We start from the raw sequence: 24,974 nt of genomic DNA, 5'->3' as shown, positions 1-24,974 counted from the left end.
GGAACCTTTTCATAGTACCAGAACTAATTGTGGAACTACCCACTTTTCGGCGTGTTCGCACCGCCAAAACTGGGTGTGATTTTAGTACCGGACTGCCTTTTTCACCCTCACCCGCCATGATTTCAAACGCTGTGTAAACATACTGTAAGCATGTCAACTTATTTCTCAAGTATGGAGAACAGCGATAGATGGACGGACGCTGAAGTGCAGGCACTTGTAGCAAATGTAGCACTGCCAGTTGTCGTTGGAGATTCTTAGTCCTCCTTTCCATTCTTTCAATCACTTTACGTATACGTCGACTTTCCATGTCCATTATTGTGAAACCCATGAGACACAACAAACACACAGCACCGATTACATCGTCCTCCATTCTCCTGTTGTTAATGTTGTTCTTTGTTTCTGTTGTTGAACACCGCGCACAAATGACGTCGCTGTCGACCTAGCGCTCTGAGACGTGCGCTTAGGACTGCGCATGCGCACCGGCTGATCTTAGCCTGAAAAATAAGCTTTTTTTAATGCTATTTGAGCAAAATAAACAACATTTATGATACAGTTGTTGTCAGATTTCATTGGTGATTTCAAATATGAAATTTAATCGTTAGCTTAGTGAATAGTTTTGGGAGAATTTGATGTTTGAAAGAGATAGGAGCTGCACTTGCATGCTCGAGAGGCGTTTCAAAGATGGCCGCCGAGTGACATGACTTGCCTTAAAGGGACTTTGTCTATATTCATCTTTATATAGATTAGTGAATTTGCCATTATGATGTCATCTAGTGACATTTAGCTACCAGTTTTAGCTACTTTCCATTGAAAGCAGTTGGCAACACTGTATGGATATATTTTACGATTTACAAAATTAAAAACAATGACACTACTTTCAAAATGCACAGTAGCCTACTACACTAGTTTTATATAAACAAGCATCAAAGAAAAACTTCAATGTAAAACCAGAGGAAACAATACTAAAGAAACTAAATTAAAATCTAAAATAGGTTTATTGTCCATTGTATTGTGTTACAATAGGCCTATAACTCGATGGAATTTTTATCGATAGACATCAATCAACGTTGTTTGCGATAAATGTGATATTCGATGATTGACGGTGTTCTGATTGCATTAGCAGTGTCTAATAAATGTATTTTTTAAATAAATATATGTTTCAATTTTTATTGTTTTGCATATATCAATACAATGTAGGCCTATGTGTCTATCTACATAGAAAAAACACTGTAAATCAACCAGGTAGCCTATCTGGTAGCTTAAAATAGGTTCATATTAAATGAGGTAAATGTGGTCCTACATATGTGGAGGTTAGACGCATGTTGCATATTTGGCATAAACAATATGTAGGCTATGTCCGTAATATAAAAAGCTTTAATTATTTCTCACACCATGTGGGAACATTATTCTGTCTAGAAATTTCTCATTGGCTCTTTATCAATTAAAATGGATGGGGATCAGCAGCTGTAAAATAAAATAAATAAAATACAATAGAAAAAGAAAGAAAGAAAGACGATAGGCGAGGGTATATGCAAAATCTGTTATAAGCTACAGGGTTGGAATGGCACAATGGATCTCACTGCTCCCAATTCTGCCAGTATACTGATTATAAAATTATATATTGTAAAAGGTTATAAAAAATGGGCACATTTACATAATAGACTTAAGTGCTTATGTTAAAGACATTGTGCATTGTCACTTTTAAAATTAAAATAAAGAATAATAATTAAAAAGTTCTTAGTTTAAAATCTACTCTTTTATTGGAATACTTCTACTTAAACGAACGACAAATCTTTTCTATGATATCCAAACGCATGAAGTATCTAGTGAATAACAGAAAATGAATAACTCGTATCATGAAGATGACTTTGCTTTACGATAGAGGCACTGTGGAGATGCAACTCGCAAAGGGGTTACGCAGACCCACGCACTGCGCAAAGAAACCACAAAACCATTTAGCATTGGTGTTTTCTCGTATATGTATAGTCAAGTTACGGAACTGGTTTGCGATCTGTATAGGCTTACATTATTTTGCAATTTAATTTTTTAAGACAGGAGCCTTTAGTAGGTATTTTACACGCCAGAGAAGAAATTATATTCGTTTGCAAGTTGCATAGTAACATAAGTCAGACGGCAACTTTTCTCTGTGGTTTTTTACTACAGAACAATTTTTTCTTGTCCAATCCCTCCCATGTCTCCTCCTTCCCTTTACGCACTGTCTCTCCCACTCTCAGCGCGCGCGCTCCACAGTTCTGCCTCAGCTCTCCTGTCATCGTCGCAAACAAAGACAGCCTTCAGGGTAGTTGGCGCAGTGGTTTCAGAGCGCTGAAAAGTACTTGAGAACAATTGGGATTGAGATCAACAGCTGTCAGAGTGGACTTTACAGACAAATGCGGTCTTAATTGACCTCTTTTAAAATGCAAACCTCCCCGAATGGCTTTGTTCACTCGCGTGGATTTATGCCCTGCTGTCAGTGGTAGTACCAAGTCGTTTCTCTGTCTCAGTTTGTCCTCCAAAGGAAGCCTCCAGGAGACTACAGGATGAAATGGACAGTCTTGCTGTTAGAATACTTCTTGGTCAAAGTTCTGGTGCTGTTGTGCAGCGCGGTCGGGGAAGCGCAGCAGCAGCAGCTCGAGGGGTTTATAATGCTCTCAGGATCCAATGGGTCCCGGGATGAGGAGAGCGTTTCTGAACCTCCACATACTGAGGACAAATGTCGGGGTTACTATGATGTCATGGGACAGTGGGACCCGCCGTTCGTTTGCCAAACTGGCAATTATTTATTCTGTTGCGGCACTTGTGGCTTCAGATTTTGCTGCGCTTATAAAAACTCTCGTTTGGATCAGAGCACCTGCAAAAATTATGATACACCAGTATGGCTAACAGGACAGCCACCCTATAAGAAAACCCTAGACCCTAGACACGATCCAACCAAGGATAAAACAAACTTGATTGTGTATATAATATGTGGAGTAGTGGCAATCATGGCACTGGTCGGGATATTTACCAAACTTGGACTAGAAAAGGCTCACAGACCTCACAGAGAAAGTATGTCTCGGTAAGTAACTCATAGTTATGATGGTTTGACGAAGTCTTCATTTTCTTTTTGAATTTGACCAAAAATACTTATGGTAAAAACAGCGTGCTTTGCCACTGATTCTTTTTCGTTTTTTGTAAATGTGCTTGCTTATATGGATGTCTTTGATGTTGCACGCGTCTTGCATGAGCTCTGCGTTTATTCATCTCTGTCAATTTAAGAGAAGTTAAACTTTTTAAAACGCATCTCGAGATGCCATTACATCGTGCATCTCTGTTTTCGAACGTTAGAGCGCTCCTGTGTGTGTGACTGCTAGGGTCGTTCAAAAACATGTAAAAAATATATATAAATAAACCTAGACATAACCGAATGCAACAGATCTCGGATGTTTCGAAATGCGTTTTGTTGTAAATATTTTATTATTGGACAACATTTTGACAAACAAAACAAAAGGGGAGAAAGAGGGAAAGTGCTCATGGTGCAAGACACTGAAAAACAGCATGGCAACAGTGAATGATATGCGTTTGGTGCATGTGTGTAGTAGACCAACAACTAAAAGCAATTTAAAAACAGCAAAAGGGTGAAAATTGTTCACTCCATCCAAGAATGGATTAAAAAAATTTCCAACTAAGAAATTTCTCACTAACCCAATCTTTTGTGGCTTTTGATTGTTGGTTGTCAAAGCTCTGCATTTACTGTTGTGCCTATTCTTCCCATACATATTCATGCTTAATTAGAGCAAAAACAATCCCTTGAATCTTCATTAAGCTTTCTAAATTCATGGATTTGTGTTATGCAAGCTCTCTTTTTAAAGGCTTTCTTGAATCACAGATCTCAAGAGATCCACATGGAAACACGGTTAACTTGTACATGTAAACCACAAGTACTGTACAAACCATTTTAGATATTACATTATATTGCATAACATCCGGTTGTCAGTTTTTTACCCTTTGGTTACTCAGCTTGAATGGTGGAGGTGGAAATCTCTTGTTCCTACTGATTCTGTGGGTCAAAACCTCTGATGAGAGCTTCACAGCCCACAGTGTGCAGGTTGCTGAAAGAGCGGCTCACAGAAAAAACCTGTTCTCTTTGAATCAGCACTCTGGACAGCGGCAGCTATAGCACTGAATGACTAGATGTCAGTCTACTGACATTATATCACTGTATGCCATTCTTTGATATCTAAATAAAGGCCGATTACACAATGCAAGGAAATTCAATGGAATACTAAGCTAACAAATGTTTGTTCTTCAACAGAGCTGTTGCGAGCGTAATGCAAGGCGCCCGTCAGGGTCAGCACGAGGAGGCCATCGGAATGCACACACAGCATTATGACACTGTGCAGGCGAGAGCAAACAACATGCGTAAGTTGATTGTAGCCTACTTCCTCTCTTTTCCCACGAGCTCAGCATAAACTATGCACTACATTTATGCTCTTATGAAAATAGCCTGAAACAGTCTAAAAGCATGTTTCTCCTGGCTCGAGTGCTCAATATACCATAACCTCTACGCAATACAATGCACTTGTGTACTGAATTACACATGTAGTTATAAATGATGCATATAATAATATATTAAGTACTCAAAGTTTTACTTGCGGTGCAAAACTTTGTTGGTTCTGCACCACTTTTTGATTTTCATATTCAATGCTTAGCATATACAGATATGTGTAAGAAAATGGAGATGCTGTGAGCACAACGCTGTTGTGAAATAAGCCTATTTATGGTCACTGCCGTGGGCTGCTGCGGCAGTTGTGTGTACGGTATTGTTTAAAACCGCTCGAAATGAATGGCCCTGTCACAAATTTTTAAACTCTCATTTGCTGCGATTCTGATTACTTCACCCCCTCTGTGGTTATCAACTCCCTAAATATATCTGTGTTGAAATAACACAAAATACAGTGAGGATATCAAAGCCCCCCTCAGAAGGATCCATTTTGGTTGACACTGAGGATGTGAGTCAGTAGCTGGAGAAATTTCCCTTTCATCTAATTGCAAAGATAATGTCACACTTTCTTCACTGCCATGCATATTGTAGATATCTCCATCAGAAGTTTTTGAAAACTCAGATTACTTTTATGTTACATTTCTTTATTATAAACAAAGACTAAGAGCAATAATATGTAGATATATCTCAGGAAAATGGTAAGAGCACTAGACTTGTGAGGGTGTTTTTGGTTTTAACAGTAGCACAACCCTTTTTGGTGCTAAATAGAACTCTTTTTTTGGTTGCACAAAGAAGCATGCTTTGAAAGTGCTATACAGAACCTCAATGGTGCTGTGAAAGAGCCTTTTCATATGAGTCTGGAGGGGTTTTACTTAATTTTTTATTTATACACCCGTTCTACACCTGCACTGTAGGCTCTTAAATTGAAAAGATGCACTGAAAAAGAAAAAAAAATCAAATAAAACAATAAGAAAGATTTTTAACAGTGTGTGGATGATGAAAGTTTTGTTTCACTTGCAGGCAACCATTACATATGGAGTGTCACACCAGCCATTAACAAGCTTGATTTAGAAATGTAACTATGAAATCAGTACAATGTCAGTTCTGTCCTCTATTACACAAAAATACATTCAAAGAGTCATTTTGGCTCACCCCTTATTTCCATATCATGATCATTATTCTTGCAGTACTGGCTTTTAATCCATAAACCTGAGTGTAATTACGTGGACTGCTTTTAACCTCTGACCCCAACGATTAAATACACAGTCCACCGAGTTACTCCATATGAGATAATGATTTGAACCGAAATCAAGAGAGCAGGACCTAAGAGCAAGTAATTCCAGCGATTATGCAGAGGACCTTAATATGAGAGTTTTCTGAATTCTCAAGTTGACCCCTGAGTGGCAGGTCATAAGATCTTGTAATTAAAACATAAAGATATGTTTTAAAGCTTAAAGATACGTTAAAGGTGTAGTTTTCCGAATAAGTGTAGATAAGAATAAAGCCTAAGTCTATTGATAAAAGTTCCTGTCTTTTGAACGCTGTAACACAGAAGATTATCAAATCTGCTTTATGTGTCATAATAGATGTTCATACACTCTTAAATGACAGATGTGAGATTATTTCTTTCAACATGAGATGACAGAAAGACTCTGCATGTGCTGTAGGTTAACTGCTGTTATTATTTCAATATGTAAACCTAGTTAGATTACACAACTGGTTTCCCCCCTAATCACTCTTATATGTGATACTGAGAACGTTTCAAAGATTTAAGAACATACAAGATGAAAATATGTTATACATTCCTTATTTTGTATTCTTGACGTATTCAGATTCGCTCATGCTCATATGGAATTTGTGGGGAAATTATTTTTTCACATAAACCAATCAAGCAGTAACGATATTCTGGCAATCTCTTCAATATTCCTCCTCTAAGACGCTGACAATCTAGATGCTCACCCACCGTGTGCTGAATGATCCCATCAAAGAGGTCTAGTTACCTCACTGAAAGTGCAAAATTACTAGACCTTTTTTTCGCAACGATCCAGGATTCTGGAGGATACAGTACTGTGCTCCATTACCATCACAGCTTGGCGTTACAAGAGTACCCGTGGCTTTAAAAAGAAATAGAAAAAAAGAAGTATTGAATACAGAATGGTAAATTTTTTGGTCATGGCATGAAATAATCAAGACTTTAGCCCAGTGTGATTTCAATCATTGTACAGTACAGGATGTTAAATTCTGCAATTCAGTGACCTGAATTGAGGAAGAAAAGCATTTCCTCCCACAGCGCACTGAGCAGCTGAACCTTGCAGATGAAGTGGAGCTTTTTCCAATGCCACAGCTAAAACTAATTACCTTAATGGGGGTTCCCAAAAGAAACAGCAGAAATCTATTATGCTGTATTTATTTTAAATCTTGTGCCAATGTAAACACCTGAAACAAAGGTCTGCTTGCAAATACGCAGGTGCTAAAGACACATCTGCATGTTCTGTATGGACTTAAAAGATCAGCGAGAGTAAAACCCGTCTGTTGTCCTTAACAAACTCACTGTAACTTAAAAAAATAAAAAGTGTAGAGAACAGAATGGATTTCTGCTCACCTATTGCATTCTTCATCCGTGTGATTATTCTTGCCGTTGGCACTATACTTGCAATAAGTCCATTTACAGCGAATTGTCCTAGTTCATTGCTAGTTCAAGCATGTCTTTGTACTAGGATTCTCTTATTGCAAAAAATCTGATGATCTGATGTCTAGAGGCATGTTAACTTTTTAAGCCATCAAATAGACCTCTAACTTTTAACTTCAATCTGGCGTTATTTTGATAAAAGCCAAAAACTTATATCTAAAAATTATTCTGAAATCTTTTTTTTATATGACAGGACGATTCATCATGAAATGATATGTGCACTCTTTGAAATGCTATTATTAAATATTGTTGTGTGAGATTGTCACTAAATGCTGCCACACATATGCTAGTGTTAACAAAGCTAAAACTTTCATTTGACAAGTTCACATTATTCTAGCCACCACCAGAAGTGCTAAAACAGCCAGTATAACTCGCCACAACCATATAAAACCAACTCTTTATGAAATACTCTTTTAAAACAAATGAAGAGTCCATTCTCTCTGTTCTTTTCTAAATCTTTAAAGCTGCAGTCCGTAACTTTTTTTGGTTAAAAATGATCCGAAATCAATATTTGAGCAAGTGCATAACCAGCCAGTGTTCAAAACCTCCTTACTTTTACAATCTCCTTACTTTAACCTGATTCACAACGGTTATCTTATAATAATGTTTTCTAATTTGAGTGGTACGGGTAGGTTTTCGTGGGAAATTCGAGCATACTGCTGCGTCATTACGTCACGTCTGTAAACATAAAGAATTTGTCCCGGCTAGTAGGCTATCGCATGTCAGGATCCTGCAGGTGGCCGATCGTTTATAGCCTTTTCTCAAAGCAGCCAGAATAATTATATGTATAATTTTGATGGCGGATTGTAATCTATAAAGGATTATGTGTTTATGAAACATGTGAATGAAATTAAATTATATTCCAGTTATAAATGTGCTTCTGATTACAGATAGCCTCGGATAACAAAGATTTGTATTTTAAAGAAAACCAGTTCAAAGGGGGCATACTTTGCTTTTTGGGTTAAAATAATTTCTTAATATGACATTCGAAGAGTATGACAATTAGATTAGACTGTGCAGAAATTGAAATCTACATGCTAATACACACTATACTCATAGTCACCAATGCTGATGTTGTTAACATTAATCATTTGAGAATAAAGTATAACAATAATAATAATTTGAACGGTTTGATGTGATATGAGTAGCTAACCGATCTTTAGATTTAATCACCATTGGCAGCGATATTTATGGTAATGCTTTTTTCCTAAGTTGGTCAGAACAAACGTGGCAGACTTGTTACTTACTTGTTCAGATGGCAATATACGGTGAAAATTCTTATTTGGGTCATATTCCAAGATGTAGGCTAGAATCTGTGATTGCGAAGTACAGTAAATATCCACACCGGTGCGGTGACTGACTGCCACACATACTCTTCAGAACATTAAATTCATCCGCGCTGGAGCCGTGCCGACTCACAACCCCCGCAAGCTAGATATTTCCACACACAACTGCAATTCCAGGTTTTCAGACAGAGATGGCAACAAAGAGGCAAAACTTACAGACTGCAGCTTTAAACAAAATAACAGTACTCTTTCTGCATGTTACACCATTACACCACTAAGTGGCAACTAGTGCTGTGTTCAAAATATCGATACGACGATGTATCGTCACAGAGATTTGATGATACGAGTATCGAATATAGCTGGCCCTGTATCGATATTGTGGCACGTGTGCAGCAGTGGACCGCGCTTAATTTGTTAAACATTTTACAACGTTTAAAATTGAGTAGAAAAGTGCAAGGTTTCTAAAAAAGAATGACTAGAGCATATATAGGCTACAACCAGGTTTAATCTGACCGCAGAGGAACACATCTGGGTTGCCTGATATAAAGAGATGTAATCCCCGAAACAGAGCTTCACACTTGCGCAATATGGAAATATCTTGCTTTCTGAAAACACCGATTTGCTTGCAGTTTAGCGATCTCCACTTCTATATTCTATTCTCAGAAAGTGTGATTCATCAACTGTTCATTTACAACACAGAGAGAGAGAGAGGCTGTGCAACGTTATCTGTGTGTGTGACTGCACCAAACTGCTTCTGTTTCACACAAATGCTGGCACAGACGTGCATGTTCGGCTAGAGTCGCTTTGAACACGTGCATCTTTGGAAGCGGAGCTGCACGGAAAGTTACAAAAAATGTTGTGCACACCGCCACGCGAAACGACGTCGCGCACACTCAAAGCGAACTTGCAGACGCTCGAGTATAAATCAGCCTTAAATCAGCCTTCAGCGTGTGTGCGTTAGATACAGTGAAGACAGCGCGTTAGTTTAGAGAGTGTGTTAATTTGTGCAATGATAACCTACCAGCAATGTAAATATTTTTTTTTATATATTAGAATGAGTACATTACAATATACATTTATTAGAACAAGTACATTATTATTTATGGGCTTAAAAACAAGATGCAAACAATCAGAATATTGTACCTGGTGGGGAGTGCATAATGTAAACATGAAACATATGCAGTTACCTATATTGTACTGTGGTACAGTTATGGAGGCCCTTCATAATGGAGAGGTCAGCTGCCTGCTCTGCCAATAGTTAGAAATGGCACTATAGTAAGCAGTGTTTAATAAACAGCTGTTTTTCTAAATTCTGCTGAGGTGAAATTAAGTGCAGTCATGTATCGTGATACGTATCGTATCGTGGCCTCTGTATCGTGATACGTATCGTATCGTGACTTTGCTGGTGATACACAGCCCTAGTGGCAACATATGACTGTCTTTATAAGTGAGCCAGTGAATCACTTATTCAACTGATTCATTAAAAAATGCTGATTCATTTGGGAATGGAACACCTCTATGTTGTTGCACAGAGACAGTTTTATTTTGGTTTAATTGATATACTATTACATTTCTTAGTAATATTTTACTTTTTTTATTTTCAGATTTAATTTTAGCAAATTTTTTTATAATTTAGGTTTATTTCCGTTTTAGCTGTTTTAATTTAGTTATTTTAGTTTATTTCCACAGTAATTATAGTGCTTCAACTTTAACTAATCTCAGTTGCAAGGCAACATTTTCAGCTTTATTTCAAGTAACAAAAATAGCTTATGATAATAAGCCTGCTCAGAGATGGCTTTGTTTGAAAATATTTGACTTGGTGGAGCTAAAAGAGACAAGCGTCAATATATTGTGCCTAAAATATAAGTTACCCACTTCTTTTTATTTAAGGTTTTATAACAGCAATGTCATACAATTGTGTGATATTTTTAATGAATGACTTGAATAAAAGTTTTTCATGTGATGTATATTTATTTGTTCATGTAAAGTAGTGTTGGGCGATATGGTCATTTTTCAAATCGTCATATCGCCAGCCCGTGAGATCGCCGATAGACGATATTATCGTGCATGGGTGGGTGGGGGCAAGAGAGAGACTCCCTGTACTTGTCATAGGCTATTTCATAACTATAACGTGCGAGCGAGAGAGAGAGAGAAATAGCCTATGGAAGCACCACTAATCTAAATAATATACTTTCAAACGTACTGATAAACTAACATGTTGAATACAAAAATATCTAAAACAGCTAGTTCATACATATTCGGATACAACAGTCATAGCTACATCGCTATTAGGACCGCGCGTCCTGTGACAAGTTTCGGCATCGACGCACGGAAGTTATCAGTCTAAAACAGGGCTGTTCAAACTCGGTCCTGGAGGGCCGGTGTCCTGCAGAGTTTAGCTCCAACTTGCCTCAACGCATCTGACTAGAAGTTTCTATGCCTAGTAAGAGCTTGATTAGCTGGTTCAGGTGTGTTTAATTAGGGTTGGAGCTAAACTCTGCAGGACACCGGCCCTCCAGAACCGAGTTTGGACAGCCCTGGTCTAAAAGGTCTGCAAAATCAGTCAACGGTGAAAATCAAAAGTAGATTTATTTTAAAAAACAACAGTTTAACACTAAGTATTGGACATAAACGAACACGTTAAATATAAAATATTTTAAACAGGTAAGTTCATATATTTGGAGTAAATTGAAATTAAACAGGTAGTACATCAATCAAACATGATGAGCAGGGTTGCCAGGTTTTCGCAAAAAAACCCGCCCAACTGCTACTCAAAACTAGCCCAATCGCGTTTCGAGGGGGATACCCTGGTAAAAATCGAATTAAGGGGGGTAAAATACATGTTTTTCGGCGGGGATCCTCCAGTAAAATTCGCATTCCAGGGTCGAAATATCACGTTATTGGGGTCGCTTCAACTCGCGGACATTAAAAACAACCCGCGGCAACAGTGTTAAAGTAGCCCAATTCCGCGCGAAAACCGCGGACTTGGCAACACTGATTATGACCCCGACGCACCACCACAGAAACAAGAATGAGATGCATTCTAACATAACTGTGGTATTAAGCTCAGTTTGTGAGGGCTCGGTTAAAATATTACACATATATAGGCCATTTAGATTACTTGTGAAATTGCAACGAAATGCCTTATATCAGCAGATGATGTGTGTCTGTGTTTGTGGTTGGAGACTCCTAAACCGACTACATTTGCGCGCGCGCGTGTGTATGTGTGTGTGTGCGCGTGTGAAATACAGTGCTGAATGAAAAAGCGGGGCAATTTGATAATACTAGCCGAATTATAATGAATTATTATTATTATTTAATACATTAATAGGAGAATGAGCCTAATATCGTCTTGACTATCAACAAACATCTGCTATCATCGATATCTCTGACTATCGTCGATACACGATACTATCGTCTATGGGCACAACCCAATTGTAAAGTAAATTGTGATGATGATGATGATGAATTTTTTAATGCACACAAAATATTGTCGGCTAGTCCTATTTATGACAATAAGATGCAGGACAAATCATAAATGGAGATTATAACTTGGTTAAGATCTTAATCTCTGGCAAAATTTCTGTTTTTCTTAATTTGTCTTATTGTGCAGTGCTTTCTAATGGCAATACACTAAATTAATTGATAATATAATTAACTATTAAAATTACAGGTACAATTAAAATGTAAGCCATTTTTTCTACTTTTTTGCAATCTTTTACATCCTTTTCATTCTCTGGACTGATGCAAGTATTGGCTATGTGTAAGAAAAAGAGTGTGTGCAACATATCGGCCCCCAACCTGAGGCACCATCCCATCCCATTTACTGGGCCACGGTTCATGCTCCTGGAGGCAAGCAGCATATTTCTGTTGGCTCAGCGACCGTAGCCACCATTACTGCCATGCTACAATGGCAGAAACCCCCCACCAGGATTGCATTCAGGTCAGCATGGTCCCCCCACGCTCAGAGAACTCCACCAAGGAGAACTGGCTCTGATTTCACACCCAGAGGACAGGCTGGCAGCCTATTTCTTCCAGCACATTGGGGGAAGAGGGACATGTGGCCATCTGATGTGCGTCACTGAATCGGGGCTCGTACAGGTCTGCTACTTGATGCCAATGCTAATTTTACTTCACATGGAGACCCACAGTGCCCATTGTCACAAGACATTACCACCGTTGATGCTCCAATCCTAATATATAAAAAAAAAAATCAAAGAAGAATAAATGTGAGATTTAAAGGGTTAGTTCAACCCCAAAATAAATATTCTGTCATTAATTACTCACCCTCATGTCGTTCAAAATCCTTAAGACCTTCGTTCATCTTCAGAACACAAATTAAGATATTTTTGATGGAATGTGAGAGCTCTCTGACCCTCCATAGACAGCAACGCAACTGAAATATTCCCAGGCAGAAACGTAGTAAGGACATTGGTAAAACAGTCCATGTGACATCACTGGTTCAACTTCAATTTTGCGAAGCTACGAGGATACTTTGTGTGCAAAGAAAACAAAAATAATATAATTTATTTAACAATTCTTCTCCCCTGAGTTACGTCTTATGCCATTTTGGAGAGTACCCAAGAACATAATCGGCGTTGTTTACATTAGGGGGAAAGCGTGCGCATGAACGTAATCGGCATAATCAGCGTTGTTTATACTTAGAGTAAAGCGTGCATATGCATTGTGATACTCTCCAAAATGGTGGAAGACAGTAATTCGGGGGAGAAGAATTGTTAAATAAATTATATTATTTTTGTTTTCTTTGTGCATAAAAAGTATTCTCGTAGCTTCGCAAAATTGAAGTTGAGCCACTGATGTCACATGGACTGTTTTACCGATGTCCTTACTACGTTTCTCTCTGGGAAATGTTAATTTTGTCAGCTATTTTCATTTTAGTCTTAGTTCCGGGCTAAATGTCCTTGTTAGTTTTTATCATATTTAGTCAACCTTATCCTATTCAGTTTTAGTCGACTAAAAGTCTCAACATTTTTGTCTAGTTTTAGTCCAAGAAAATCTAAAGTATTTTAGTCTAGTTTTAGTCCAAGAAAATCTAAAGTATTTTAGTCTAGTTTTAGTCCAAGAAAATCTAAAGTATTTTAGTCTAGTTTTAGTCAATGAAAACATTGACATTTTAGCAATGAGATTATTATTAATTAACCGTACAGCAGTATTCATTTTGGCGGCCATTTTTAATTTAGTCTTGCTCAAATGTACATTTTAGTTATCATATTTAGACAAACTTGTCCTGTTTTTGTTTTTTCAATTAAATGTATGGCATTGTAGTCAGTTTTTTTAGTCAATTAAATATTAGTCACATTTTCGTCATTATGTATAATGATTAAAAAAAAAGTTCTCAATTATAATCGTAATGATTGTTGTCATTTGAGAAATTTACTTTTGCATTTCAGAGAGCCATAAGCACAAATCAATAGAATGTGGACACACACATGGTGTATTTTACCTCATCTAGTGTACTGATTTATAGGCTTTTTATTATATAAATCAACACCAAAGACTCATGCAATCTCTCTGTCTACATTATGAAAACAGCTAAAACAAACAAAAAATATTATAACAGTGAAATTCCTAGTAATTCCATAATTGCAATAGTCAAGTCAAGTTTATTTGTACAGCGCTTTTCACGATACAAATCATTGCAAAGCAACTTTACAGCAAATTAAGTTTCTACAATATTTAGTGGTAGCTTATCAGTGGTGACTCTCAATTAATGTACATATGGCAGAAATGTACGGAAAAATCAATTTAAGAAGAAGTAATAAAACAGACGATGAACACTATTAACAGCAATTATTATATGATGTAATCAAACTTATAGCAAAATGTTGTAGTTCTATTTCTATTGTAGTTCTATTTCTATTTCTATCAATAGTCTATTTCTCTATTAAGACAACAGCGATTGAGTACGTGTATTTATTCAGCGATCACAATCGCAAACAATACAGTCAAGATCTCATGACAGAACACTGACCGGCTGAGAGACACTTTCATTTAGATCGCTAAACTCCAGCTTGTTTGTTTTTCAGATCATCTGCCGCGGCGCTTCTGCAATGAGGAGCGAGCGCATGCGCATGGTTGCCAGATTGCTTAAAATAAGCAAATCACAGGGCAGAAAATGTTTGAACGTAACAGCGAAACTCTGATTCTGGGATTATAATTCTTGATATCTGGCAACCGCACTCATGAAAGCTTGTGTAGTAGAGGCCCGTAGCAGTCTGCAATAACATTTTGTCTCCTTTTTTGACAAAAATAAAAAAGGGTTTTTGGTAAAGTTTTTATCTTTTTGAATACATTTTAGTCTCGTCTTATTTCGTCAACGAAATTGCATGTTAATATAGTCTTAGTTATCGTTTATTGACCTTATTGTCGTCTCGTCTTAGTCGTGGGAAAAAAGCTTTTCAACGAACATTTTTCGTCATAGTCTTCGTTAACGAAATTAACACTACGTTGCTGTCTATGCAGGGTCTGAGAGCTCTCACATTTCATCAAAAATATCTTAATTTTTGTTCCGAAGATTATCGAAGGTCTTACGGGTTTGAAACGACATGAGGGTGAGTAATTAATGACATAATTTAAATTTTGGGGTGAACTAACCCTTTAATTCTCGCATTATAAAAATAGATAATTTTTTGTGAGAGAAAATAGAAAAGGAAAATTCATTCTATGGAAATGGTGACTCTCCTGAATAGTTTTATTATTGAAATAGCATAAGTTAACTGAATCTTTGCCTGGCTCACCACTGTAGAGTAAGGTACGGTCAAATTAGATATTTTGTGGGAAAAATGGGTCTATTGTGATGTATAAAGACACTGTTAAGTGTTTCTTTTATAGCACGTTATCGATTTGTGTCAATAGATTTCAGTTACAATACATATTTTTAAAGGCCGTTTTCTCAAAATGAGTTTTTTCTACACCGAGCCATAAATTTCCACTTCAGTAGCACTTATACACCAAACTTTTAATTTTTATTCCTTTCTATATCCTGAAGGTTTTTACAGAGGGATTTGTTCACATATAATTTGCTTGATTATATACAACATTTCAATCCCCCAAAAATTCTGAAAATATAGTGTTTTCTGTCCGTTCTAAGCATTTCCTGAATGATGGAGTGACAAAAATGAGATACCCAAAATTCCCTCTGTAAAAACTTTTAACTCTAATATGTCAAAAAAATTAAACAAGAATTTTGAAACTGACATCATCCAGTGTTTAGATTTTTGTACTAGAAATGTATGCGAATTAGCGCATATTTCATTAAATAATGACTCATTTGCATATCTAAATCTAAAATTTTTGAAAACTTGTAATACAAAAAATGTTTGCAATTATCAATGTAATCAATCAGCTGGGTAAGGCGATAACTATTAGTTATTTTTTTTACCCTATTCACCTGCAGTGTCTCTGTTGAAGAGTGGAAAATCAGGGCTAAAATCATGCAGTGTGTGGGTGGCATAAGGTGGTCTAAATGGAAAGTATTGCTCACAATACTACATTTTGGAATTATCCTCTTCTATGACCAGAATATTTTTAATTTCTGTATTAAAATTCATATTGATTTGGCTCTGATTTCACACCCAGAGGACAGGCTGGCAGCCTATTTCTTCCAGTACACTGGGGGAAGAGGGACAGCTGTATGGCCTAATGGTTATAGAGTCAGACTTGTAACCCAAAGGTTGTGGGTTTCAGTCTTGGTGCCGACTGGGATTGTAGATGGATACAAAAGAAATTTTGGTGGTGGGGTGGAGGGGGGAGGGAAACAAAACTGCTGTTTTAGAAAACAAAACAAAAAAACTGCTTCAATGTTTTTTCCTTATCTGCTTATTACTCATCACTACCATATTTGGAATTTTTGTGGTGCTACCAACATGCAGAAACATAAATTGTCAAGTGGTGCAAAATCTGAACGGATTTTAACGTAAAGCATCATACAGTTGTCGACTTTGTAAATGGTTGCAGAGAAAACCTGGGTCTCTAAACAACTGAGGAATGCACACTAACCAGACTTTCAAGTCATTCCAAACAAAGCAAACTCATGCAGAAACATACGCCTTACTGCTAGGGGATGCAGGAAATATTAAAACAATGTTCTAAAATCTATTAAAAATATCAAACATGTTTGATATCCTCCGACTGAATAGAATAATTGTCAGAAGAACTGCGCCTATCATACACCACACGATTTTCTGCAAAATGTGTCAACTCAGACTGCCTAATATCTGCAGACTGGTTTTAAATTTTGACAAAATATATATTATTTTTTATATATATATTTAAAAAATGTGTTAATTTAAATTGTTTTAAAACGTTTGAAAGACTAATGATTACGATGTATACGCATATTCAAATGTTTCTTCAAAATTGCATAAAAGTTTTACAAAGCCATATAAAATCAACTTACACACAAGCCGTACGTTTCTACTTGGCACAAATTTTTTTCGTATTTTTAATCCTGGTGTGGATATTCTTATTTATATTCGCACCTAAATGCAAATGTACCATTTCGGTTTCGCAATACACTCAATATCTAAAACGTAGTATCTAAAAACTCAATAAATATGTGTTGTGCATCACACCAAGAGCTTATCAGTTACTTAGTGGCTTATGAAAATTTGATCAAGAATTTGATTTGCTGATCCTGAAGGCTTTTGTGAAGGGCAGATTTAAAGAAGCGAAGATGGATGGACAGGAAGGAAAGCAATCTGAATGCTATTGATCTACTCACTGGTCAAGCGAAGCAGGAAAGCTGGAGAAAACACTTTTGGTTTCACTTTACTGCACCATAGCCATTGCCGAAATGTCCATATGCCTAGAAAAAACCCACTCCTGTTTCAAACTGATAGCTGCCACCGTTTAGGACAGATAACACGCACGTGGAAGATGCTGAAATGACACCAAAGAGAATTCTGCTGTTACGGAACATTTTTAATCAAAAACCCACATGGGTTGACAGCAGAATGAGCAAAAGCTCCATTGGAAGGGGTTTTCCCCTGTTAGCGCCTATTGAGCCGCATCAATCAAAGACTGCCTTTGTCACCTATGTATGTCATTCATGTATGCATTGATTTGAATCCTTCCTTGTGACTCTCCTTTGCCTACATGACTGATTGGGTCTGTTGTCATGGTGGACACGCTCATGCTAGCACAAAAACACACAGCCCCCAATCCTTAGATCAACACACCACTGCCCAAAAACGATGCATAATTCATTTCATGTAGCGCACAGCAGCAAGGGGAAATGACAGATTAATGTATTTGCTGCAGAACACTTAGCATTTCCAGACTGTTTATCATTTGACATGACAGAAACGGGAATCATTTCCATCCTCTGTCTATTCAACTTCAGCTTTAAGTGGACAGCCAGCTTTCATTATCACTGTAGAGACGCTAACGAATAATCAGCTCCCCAAGAGGGCAAAAGGAGATCCAAATGCAGTTTTACAGGCAAGATTAAGTTAGGATAAATTGAATGTGCTTGTTTAATGCAGTGAACATGGATGAGTGCCACTCCATCAAACGCCACAGTAAAAACGAGTATGTGTTTAAGATTGAATTCTCCCTCATTAAATGTAATTCCAGACAGTAGGGGCAGGACCCAGGTTGGAATTTATAATGAGCAACAGAGATATGCTTGCAATGTTATTCCGATATTATAGTGATGGCAAATTTCCCCCGAAGGCAATGACTGGCATTAATTGTAAAACAGGTGTTAAGGTGGATGGATCTGATGATCCATTTGAAACAGTGCTGTTAATAAGTTCCTGTGGGTAGGTGTGTGTGTAAGATAGATCGGAGACCCACAGCCATCTCAGGAGCATAATAAGTTAAACAAAGTTCATTATAGCTGCATCATTATGCATTCAATCAGAACAACTCAGCGACTTTCAACTAGTTTTGCTTCAGGACCCATATATTAAATTGGGCACTGAAAGTATTAAAACTGTAAAAAAGTAAATATAAAAATTCACTTAAAATCAAATATACACCACTGTTCAAACATTTTGGGTCACTAAGTTGAGTAAGGATGGATTAAATTGATCAAAAGTGAAAGTAAATCACTTTGTATCATGTTACAAAAGATTTCTATTTAATTATCATGTTGTTCATTTGAACATTTTATTCATCAGAGAATGCTGAACAAATATATCAAGGTTTCTAAACCAAATTTAAGCAGCACAATATTTCAATAATAGGAAATATTTTTGAGCATGAAATCAACATGTTAGAATGATTTCTGAAGGATCATGTGACACTGAATGGCTGCTGAAAATTCAGTTTTACATCACAGGAATAAATTATATTTTAAAATATATTCAAATACAAATCAGTTATTTTAAATTGTAATAATATATCACAATATTACTGTTTTTACTGTATTTTATCAAATAAATCCAACTTTGGTGAGCATAAGAGATTGCAAAAACATTTTAAAAATATCTTACCGATCCCAAACTTTTGAACAGCAGTGTAAAACAGGAAAACTTACAATTTTGTAAATGCAAAAAAGCAGTAATTTATATGTGAACCTATTTATTGTCTTAATCAAATGTTTCTCTTTACATGTGTTTTGATCTTGTTTTTCCAAAGATGAGAGCATGTTAGGCAACCCGTTGGCACCTGCCTCATTTGACTGCTTTTACCAAGTGACAAATGAATTTTTGCCAAAATACTGTGCCAAGTTTAATTGGACACACAGCCTTTGACACGGAAAACAACAGATATGTGAAGCATTTTGTTTTCTTTTTTAAAAGCATATTTATTTTGCTGTCCTAACTATGCAGGTTAAATTTAGCGTTGCTTTCAGAACAGACCTGCGATCAGGGTCGAGTCTCTGTCCACTATTGGTCAGAATATCCCCTAAGTTGTTGTGCTTGTTTCCTGTCCTAATTCTTTTTAAAAACACCAAAAGGGAATAAAGAATATCAAAAGAAAATGAATGAGAGCATGCAAACATATAACATGCCATGTCCAGTTTTTGGGTTGAGACTCTCCACTGGTATAACTTATCTCAGCAAACAAAGTTAAGCATAAACTATATGTTTTTCTCAACGCAAGGTCACATGACATATCCATATTACATGTTCTTTAATATATGCAATTAACAGATGATTTTTATAAAGCTATTTCTGACTTCACAAGTGTGTTTCTCTGTAATCCTGCTGTGATGTATGATATTCATAAGCTTCTCATCTCTTGAACTCTCATGTTCTTGTGCTCTCCACTGGCAAAAGAGTTTCAAACTTTGCTCAAAGGGATATTGAGGTTCCACATGAGATTACCTTTTACAAGGATTTTTCACTCTTGGAAGAACAGCGTGCCTTGGCATCAGTTTTTTTCATTTAACGGCACGAGATCCATTGCCTTGCAGCACCATTTCTCCAACAGTGCTGTTGTCACCTCTTCTCATATCCTGGAATGATCCTTCTATTGGAAAATAATGCCAAATAAAGAGAGAGCAAGAAAGGAGGTCTGGAAGAGGCATAGATAGAGCACTTTGGACTTTGTGAATATGTGATCGCAACAATATATTTGGTAGAAAAATAAAATGCTCTTTCCATGTGTGGACTGCACAGCTCCCAAATGTCCAAATGCTGACATACTTCCACTTGGAAGGAGGGGCATTTATGAACATCCTCCTGAGGTAGTTTGAGTGATCAATTTAATATTTATCTCAAATGTATCTTACACCTGCTATCCAATGAGTAAAAACGCAATGTGGAAATAATGCCTGGTTTTTCAAACTTTGATGCAACATATATGATGACATATATATATATATATATATATATATGTACTGTCGCGGGGTGAATGAGAACACAGACGCGGTACTGATAGAAAGTGCCCCGGAGGGTGATATATTGCCCACACACTGATCACACGTGCTCAGAGGAATGGTGCTCGGTGTCAGTCTGCACTCGGTGCTCGTGGGGTGAAGTGCCATGGTGCAGATCCCTCTCCTGGGGTGCCGTCGGAGTCTGTGGATAAGGAGAAACAAGCATTAATGTCGCCTGGAGCTCCGTTTCAACCTCCCTCTGGTGCCTCTTCTCCTGGCTTTTATGGTCAGCGTGAACGAGCTCCAGGTGCGCCACTCATCACGCACAGGTGTTGTGCCTCTGTGATCAGTGTGGAAGCGGCGTTTCCAGGGCGATGCTGATCTGGAACCGGGATACTCGCCACATTCCCCACCCCAGGCGTCGCCCTGGTCCTGTGGGGAAACACATAACTTATTGTGGGGGTATTACGGAGGGGGAATTTGATGTTACCTGCCAGACCTGTCCCCGGGAGAGACCGTCCACATTCCCGTGGTCGGCCCCAGCCCGATGTTGTACCTGGAAGCAGAAGTCCTGGAGTGCGAGGAACCACCGCGTCACCCGGGCGTTCGTGTCCTTCACCTTGGACATCCATTGGAGTGGCGCATGGTCTGTGAGGAGGGTGAACCGCCGGCCCCAGGGGTAGTACTTCAACTCCAGGACTGCCCACTTTATGGCCAGGGCCTCTTTCTCCAGCGCCCCGTACCTGGTTTCCGCGGGGGAGAGTTTCCTGCTGATATAGACCACGGGGCGTCGGTATATAGGGTGAAGGGGCAGCCGAAGTCTGGGGCATGCAGGACCGGGGAGGACGTCAGGGCCATCTTGAGGGCCCGGAAGGCGGCTTCTGTCTCGGGAGTCCAGACTATCTTCTCCGGCTGCCCTTTCCTGGTAAGGTCTGACAGGGGGCAGGCTATAGAGGAGAAGTTAGGAATGAAGCATCGGTAGTAGCCCACCAACCCCAAAAATGCCCGCCTCAATCTTCTTTTCCTGGGGCATGATGAGCCCTCTTCCAATTTTGTAACCGAGGTACTTTGCTTCGGTGAGGCCGAGGTGGCACTTGCCCAGCCGGTCCAAGAGCTCATCCACCCGCGGCATGGGATATCCGTTGAAGGCGGAAACTTGATTAAGCTTCCTGAAGTCGTTACAGAAACGGAGGGTGTTGTCTGGCTTTGGAACCATCACTATTGCGCTGGCCCAGGGGCTACGGGAGGGCTCGATGATTCCCAGTTGGAGCATCTTCTTTACCTCCTCCTCTATAGCCGGCCGGCGAGCTTCTGGTATCCGGTAGGGCCGCTGCCGGACTATGACTCCTGACTTCTGTTCGGGCCTTGGTTTTACCAGGGTAGGTTGCACTAGGGTGACTGAACTGCCGGAATCCAACAAGGCCTGCACTGGTTTCCCCTCTAGCTTTACCCTCCGGCTGGGGCCAGGGGAAGGTCCGTCCGGATGCAGGAAACACCCGGCCATCCAGGCTCTGGGCCGTCGATGCTGGGGGTTCAGTGGGCATTGGCTCATCAACAAATTCGGGGACCACCGATCTGCTGACTGGTCGCAGTGCACCTTTGAGCGGACGTCGCTCCATCACCCTCTCTCCCCTGCCTCGCGGGCGTTCGTCGCCTCCGCCAGCTCGACCGCTTCAACAAGACTGTGGATGTCCTGTGGATTCTGCATACTGACCGGGCACCTCAGCGGACGGGGCAGCGCCCGTAACAGCCGATCGACGAGGACTTTCTCCGCTACCTGGTCAGTGGTAGGGGAACCGGAGAGAAGCCACAGGTGAGCCAATCGGCAAGTTGCGCAGCTTGAGCTCTCACCATCTGCCGTTCATCATAGGTCCATTGGTAGAATTGCTGCGATGCCCCCATGGGAGACAGGCCCACCCGGGCTAAAATTTTGGCTTTTAGCTCGTCATATTTTTCATTCCGAGGTGCCTGCAGGGCATAATAGGCCCGCTGAGCTTCTCCGGTGAGGAAGGGGGTGATGATGCGAGCCCACTCTTCTGGGACCCAGCCCTCCCGAGCCACGATAACCTCAAAAGTATGGAGGTAAGCCTCGATGTCATCGTGCTCGGTTAACCTGACGAGTTACTGGTGAGCCTTGACGGGCGATTCCGGGAGGGGCATGCGCCCCGCCACACTGCCCTGCAGTTGTTCCACGACCCGGTTAGTATATTCCTGTCATGCGGCCAGTCGCTCGGTAAACTGCTGCTGATGGGCCGAGAGCTCAGTCAGGCGGCAGATGACCTCTTCCATTTGTCCCTGGGGAAGAGAGCGATTCTCCTAGAAGAAGCACAGAGATCGTTACAGCAACCTGCCGTTACAAGTCTGTGTCTCAATTCACCTGCAATGCCTGCATTCTCCACCATATGTGGCGGGGTGAATGAGAACACAGACTCGGTACTGATAGAAAGTGCCCCGGAGGGTGATTTATTGCCCACACACTGGTCACACATGCTCAGAGGAATGGTGCTCGTTGCCAGTCTCCACTCAGTGCTCGTGGGGTGAAGTGCCGTGGTGCCAGGTGCGCCACTCATCACGCACAGGTGTTGTGCTTCTGTGATCAGTGTGGAAGCGGCGTTTCCAGGGCGATGCTGATCTGGAACCGGGATACTCGCCACAATATGTGTATATGAAGTGTATATGAAGTGTTTATTTGCAAAAACAGACAACTCCATCTTTTTTAATTTTCAAAAATCTTGTTTTTTATTGTTATCATGATTTTATTCTGTTTTACTGTTAGTTAGCTAGTATTTTTTAGTTATATTTTACCTAATAAAAATAAACCAACTGCAGTTTGATTGAGATTAATTGGAATGCACAGTGAAAAAACATGATTTTTGAAAATGGTTAAAAACTGAGTTATCTGTTTTTGCAAATAAGTATAATATACAGGTGCATCTCAATAAATTGGAATGTTGTGGAAAAGTTCATTTATTTCAGTAATTCAACTCAAATTGTGAAACTCGTGTATTAAAACAGAGAATAGTTCTCTCTGATTTGCAGAAGATATCACTTGCAAGCTCAGATGCCCTTCTGTTGCTTCCATCCCAGAGGGAGGTGCAGCTCCCGAAATACCCTCCTGCATCTTTAATGAGAAACTGTAAAGGTATCTTATAGTCACATTGTTGACTTGTTCTCAGTCTATGTGCTTTGTGATAACCTTGACATATTTAACCTCAAAACACTCTGAAGAGTCTGGGGATTTTCAGACAGATGCAGATGCAGTGGATGGTTACACAAAGATAAATCTTAGTAAATGTATTAATAGTAATAAATCGGGGTATCAAAGAGATGGCATAGGTTTGATTGACAGACAGATGGTAAAGCAGATGCAAACACAATTTTCTCCACCTGCAGAAATCTCAAAATGTTCTATTTTATAAAATTTTTTTGTGGTTTTCACTCTGGTCTAGCAATGTAAATAAGATCCTGGGGCGAAGTCACTGTTGCGTCACTTTTGTATCACTTACGGTATTTCAGTGCAACAGAGTTTAAAGGGATCATATGATGTTGCTAAAAAGAACATTACTTGGTCCGGTTTAAGGTTAAAAAAACACATTATATTAATAATAATAATTTGTTGCATTTATATAGTGCTTTTCTAGGCACTCAAAGCGCTTTACATTGTCAGGGGGTATCTCCTCATCCACCACCAGTGTGCAGCATCCACCTGGATGATGCGACGGCAGCCATAGTGCGCCAGAACGCCCACCACACACCAGCTTATTGGTGGAGAAGAGACAGAGTGATGAAGCCAAGCAGCAGATATGGGGATTGTTAGGAGGCCATGATGATCAGAGGCCAATGGGCAAATTTGACCAGGATGCCGAGGTCACACCTCTACACTTTTCGAAAGACATCCTGGGATTTTTAATGACCACAGAGAGTCAGGACCTCGGTTTAACGTCTCATCTGTTCTCCTCTATGCCATTTGTGATTGGAGAAACAACAAACAACAAGCTCTACTCTATACTGCTCAAAACTCACGTTTGAATCGTCAGTGGCAAATCCTTTAAATATAAAAAATGTACTTCGAGTCTGTGAGTCAGAACAGCCGGCATTGTCGTCTACTCTACCAGGATCAGGAAACAGTGCTCCATAAAATGCGCTGCACACATCTGAATATTTGGGTTGAACTGTTCTGGAACAGTGTTGTAAATACAACTTAACCACTGATTTCTAGTCATGTCCTCTTTTGGAAGACCAAACAAAGTATAGTTTCGCTATAGTTTCACGGAACACACAGCGTCACACACGGCGGGCTAGAGTGAGCGGTGGCCGGAGGCCTAGAGTGAGGAACGGCCGGAGGCCTAGAGTGAGCGGCGGCCGGCGGGCTAGAGTGAGGAACGGCGCGGCCGGCGGATACGACGAAGGAGCGGCAGACGGGCTTGCGGCAACCACATGTGACGACCCCGGGCTGGACTCCACTTCGTCCACTGTGAAATCCGATCCGGCGATCCACAGCGCGAAGTTGATGTATTTCCTCAGCGACCAGCACGGATCAGCTCTAGGCATGACGAAGCGGATATCATCCTCTTTTGGAAGGCCAAACAAAGTAGTTTCGCTTTCACAACAAAACACACAGTGCCTTCACGACATGGCGGCGGCGGCAACAACAATACTACAGCTAGAATAAAAGTTACACCTTCTTTCTTTGCGTGAACATTTGGGCAGCGTTATGCAAATCTT

General features: G+C 39.5%; 2 protein-coding genes across 2 annotated transcripts in view; one reads left to right on the top strand and one right to left on the bottom strand.

Moving 5' to 3' along the window:
• The window catches only part of LOC107584109 (serine/threonine-protein phosphatase CPPED1-like), a 49,868-nt gene extending 42,678 nt beyond the window's left edge, over positions 1-7,190 (bottom strand). Inside the window, 1 exon segment of the mRNA XM_016270552.1 lies at positions 7,086-7,190. Coding sequence (XP_016126038.1) covers positions 7,086-7,101 — 16 coding nt within the window. The 5' untranslated portion in view covers positions 7,102-7,190.
• Positions 2,281-24,974, top strand: part of LOC107584108 (protein shisa-9A) — a 47,070-nt gene continuing 24,376 nt past the window's right edge. The window contains exons 1-2 of the mRNA XM_016270551.1: positions 2,281-3,058; positions 4,295-4,401. Coding sequence (XP_016126037.1) covers positions 2,541-3,058; positions 4,295-4,401 — 625 coding nt within the window. The 5' untranslated portion in view covers positions 2,281-2,540. The remainder of the gene's footprint in view (positions 3,059-4,294; positions 4,402-24,974) is intronic.

The sequence above is a fragment of the Sinocyclocheilus grahami genome, unplaced genomic scaffold (assembly GCF_001515645.1).
Source record: "Sinocyclocheilus grahami isolate Dianchi unplaced genomic scaffold, SAMN03320097.WGS_v1.1 scaffold57.1, whole genome shotgun sequence".
NCBI lineage: Eukaryota > Metazoa > Chordata > Actinopteri > Cypriniformes > Cyprinidae > Sinocyclocheilus > Sinocyclocheilus grahami.
This window is presented reverse-complemented; position numbering and strand designations above follow the sequence as displayed.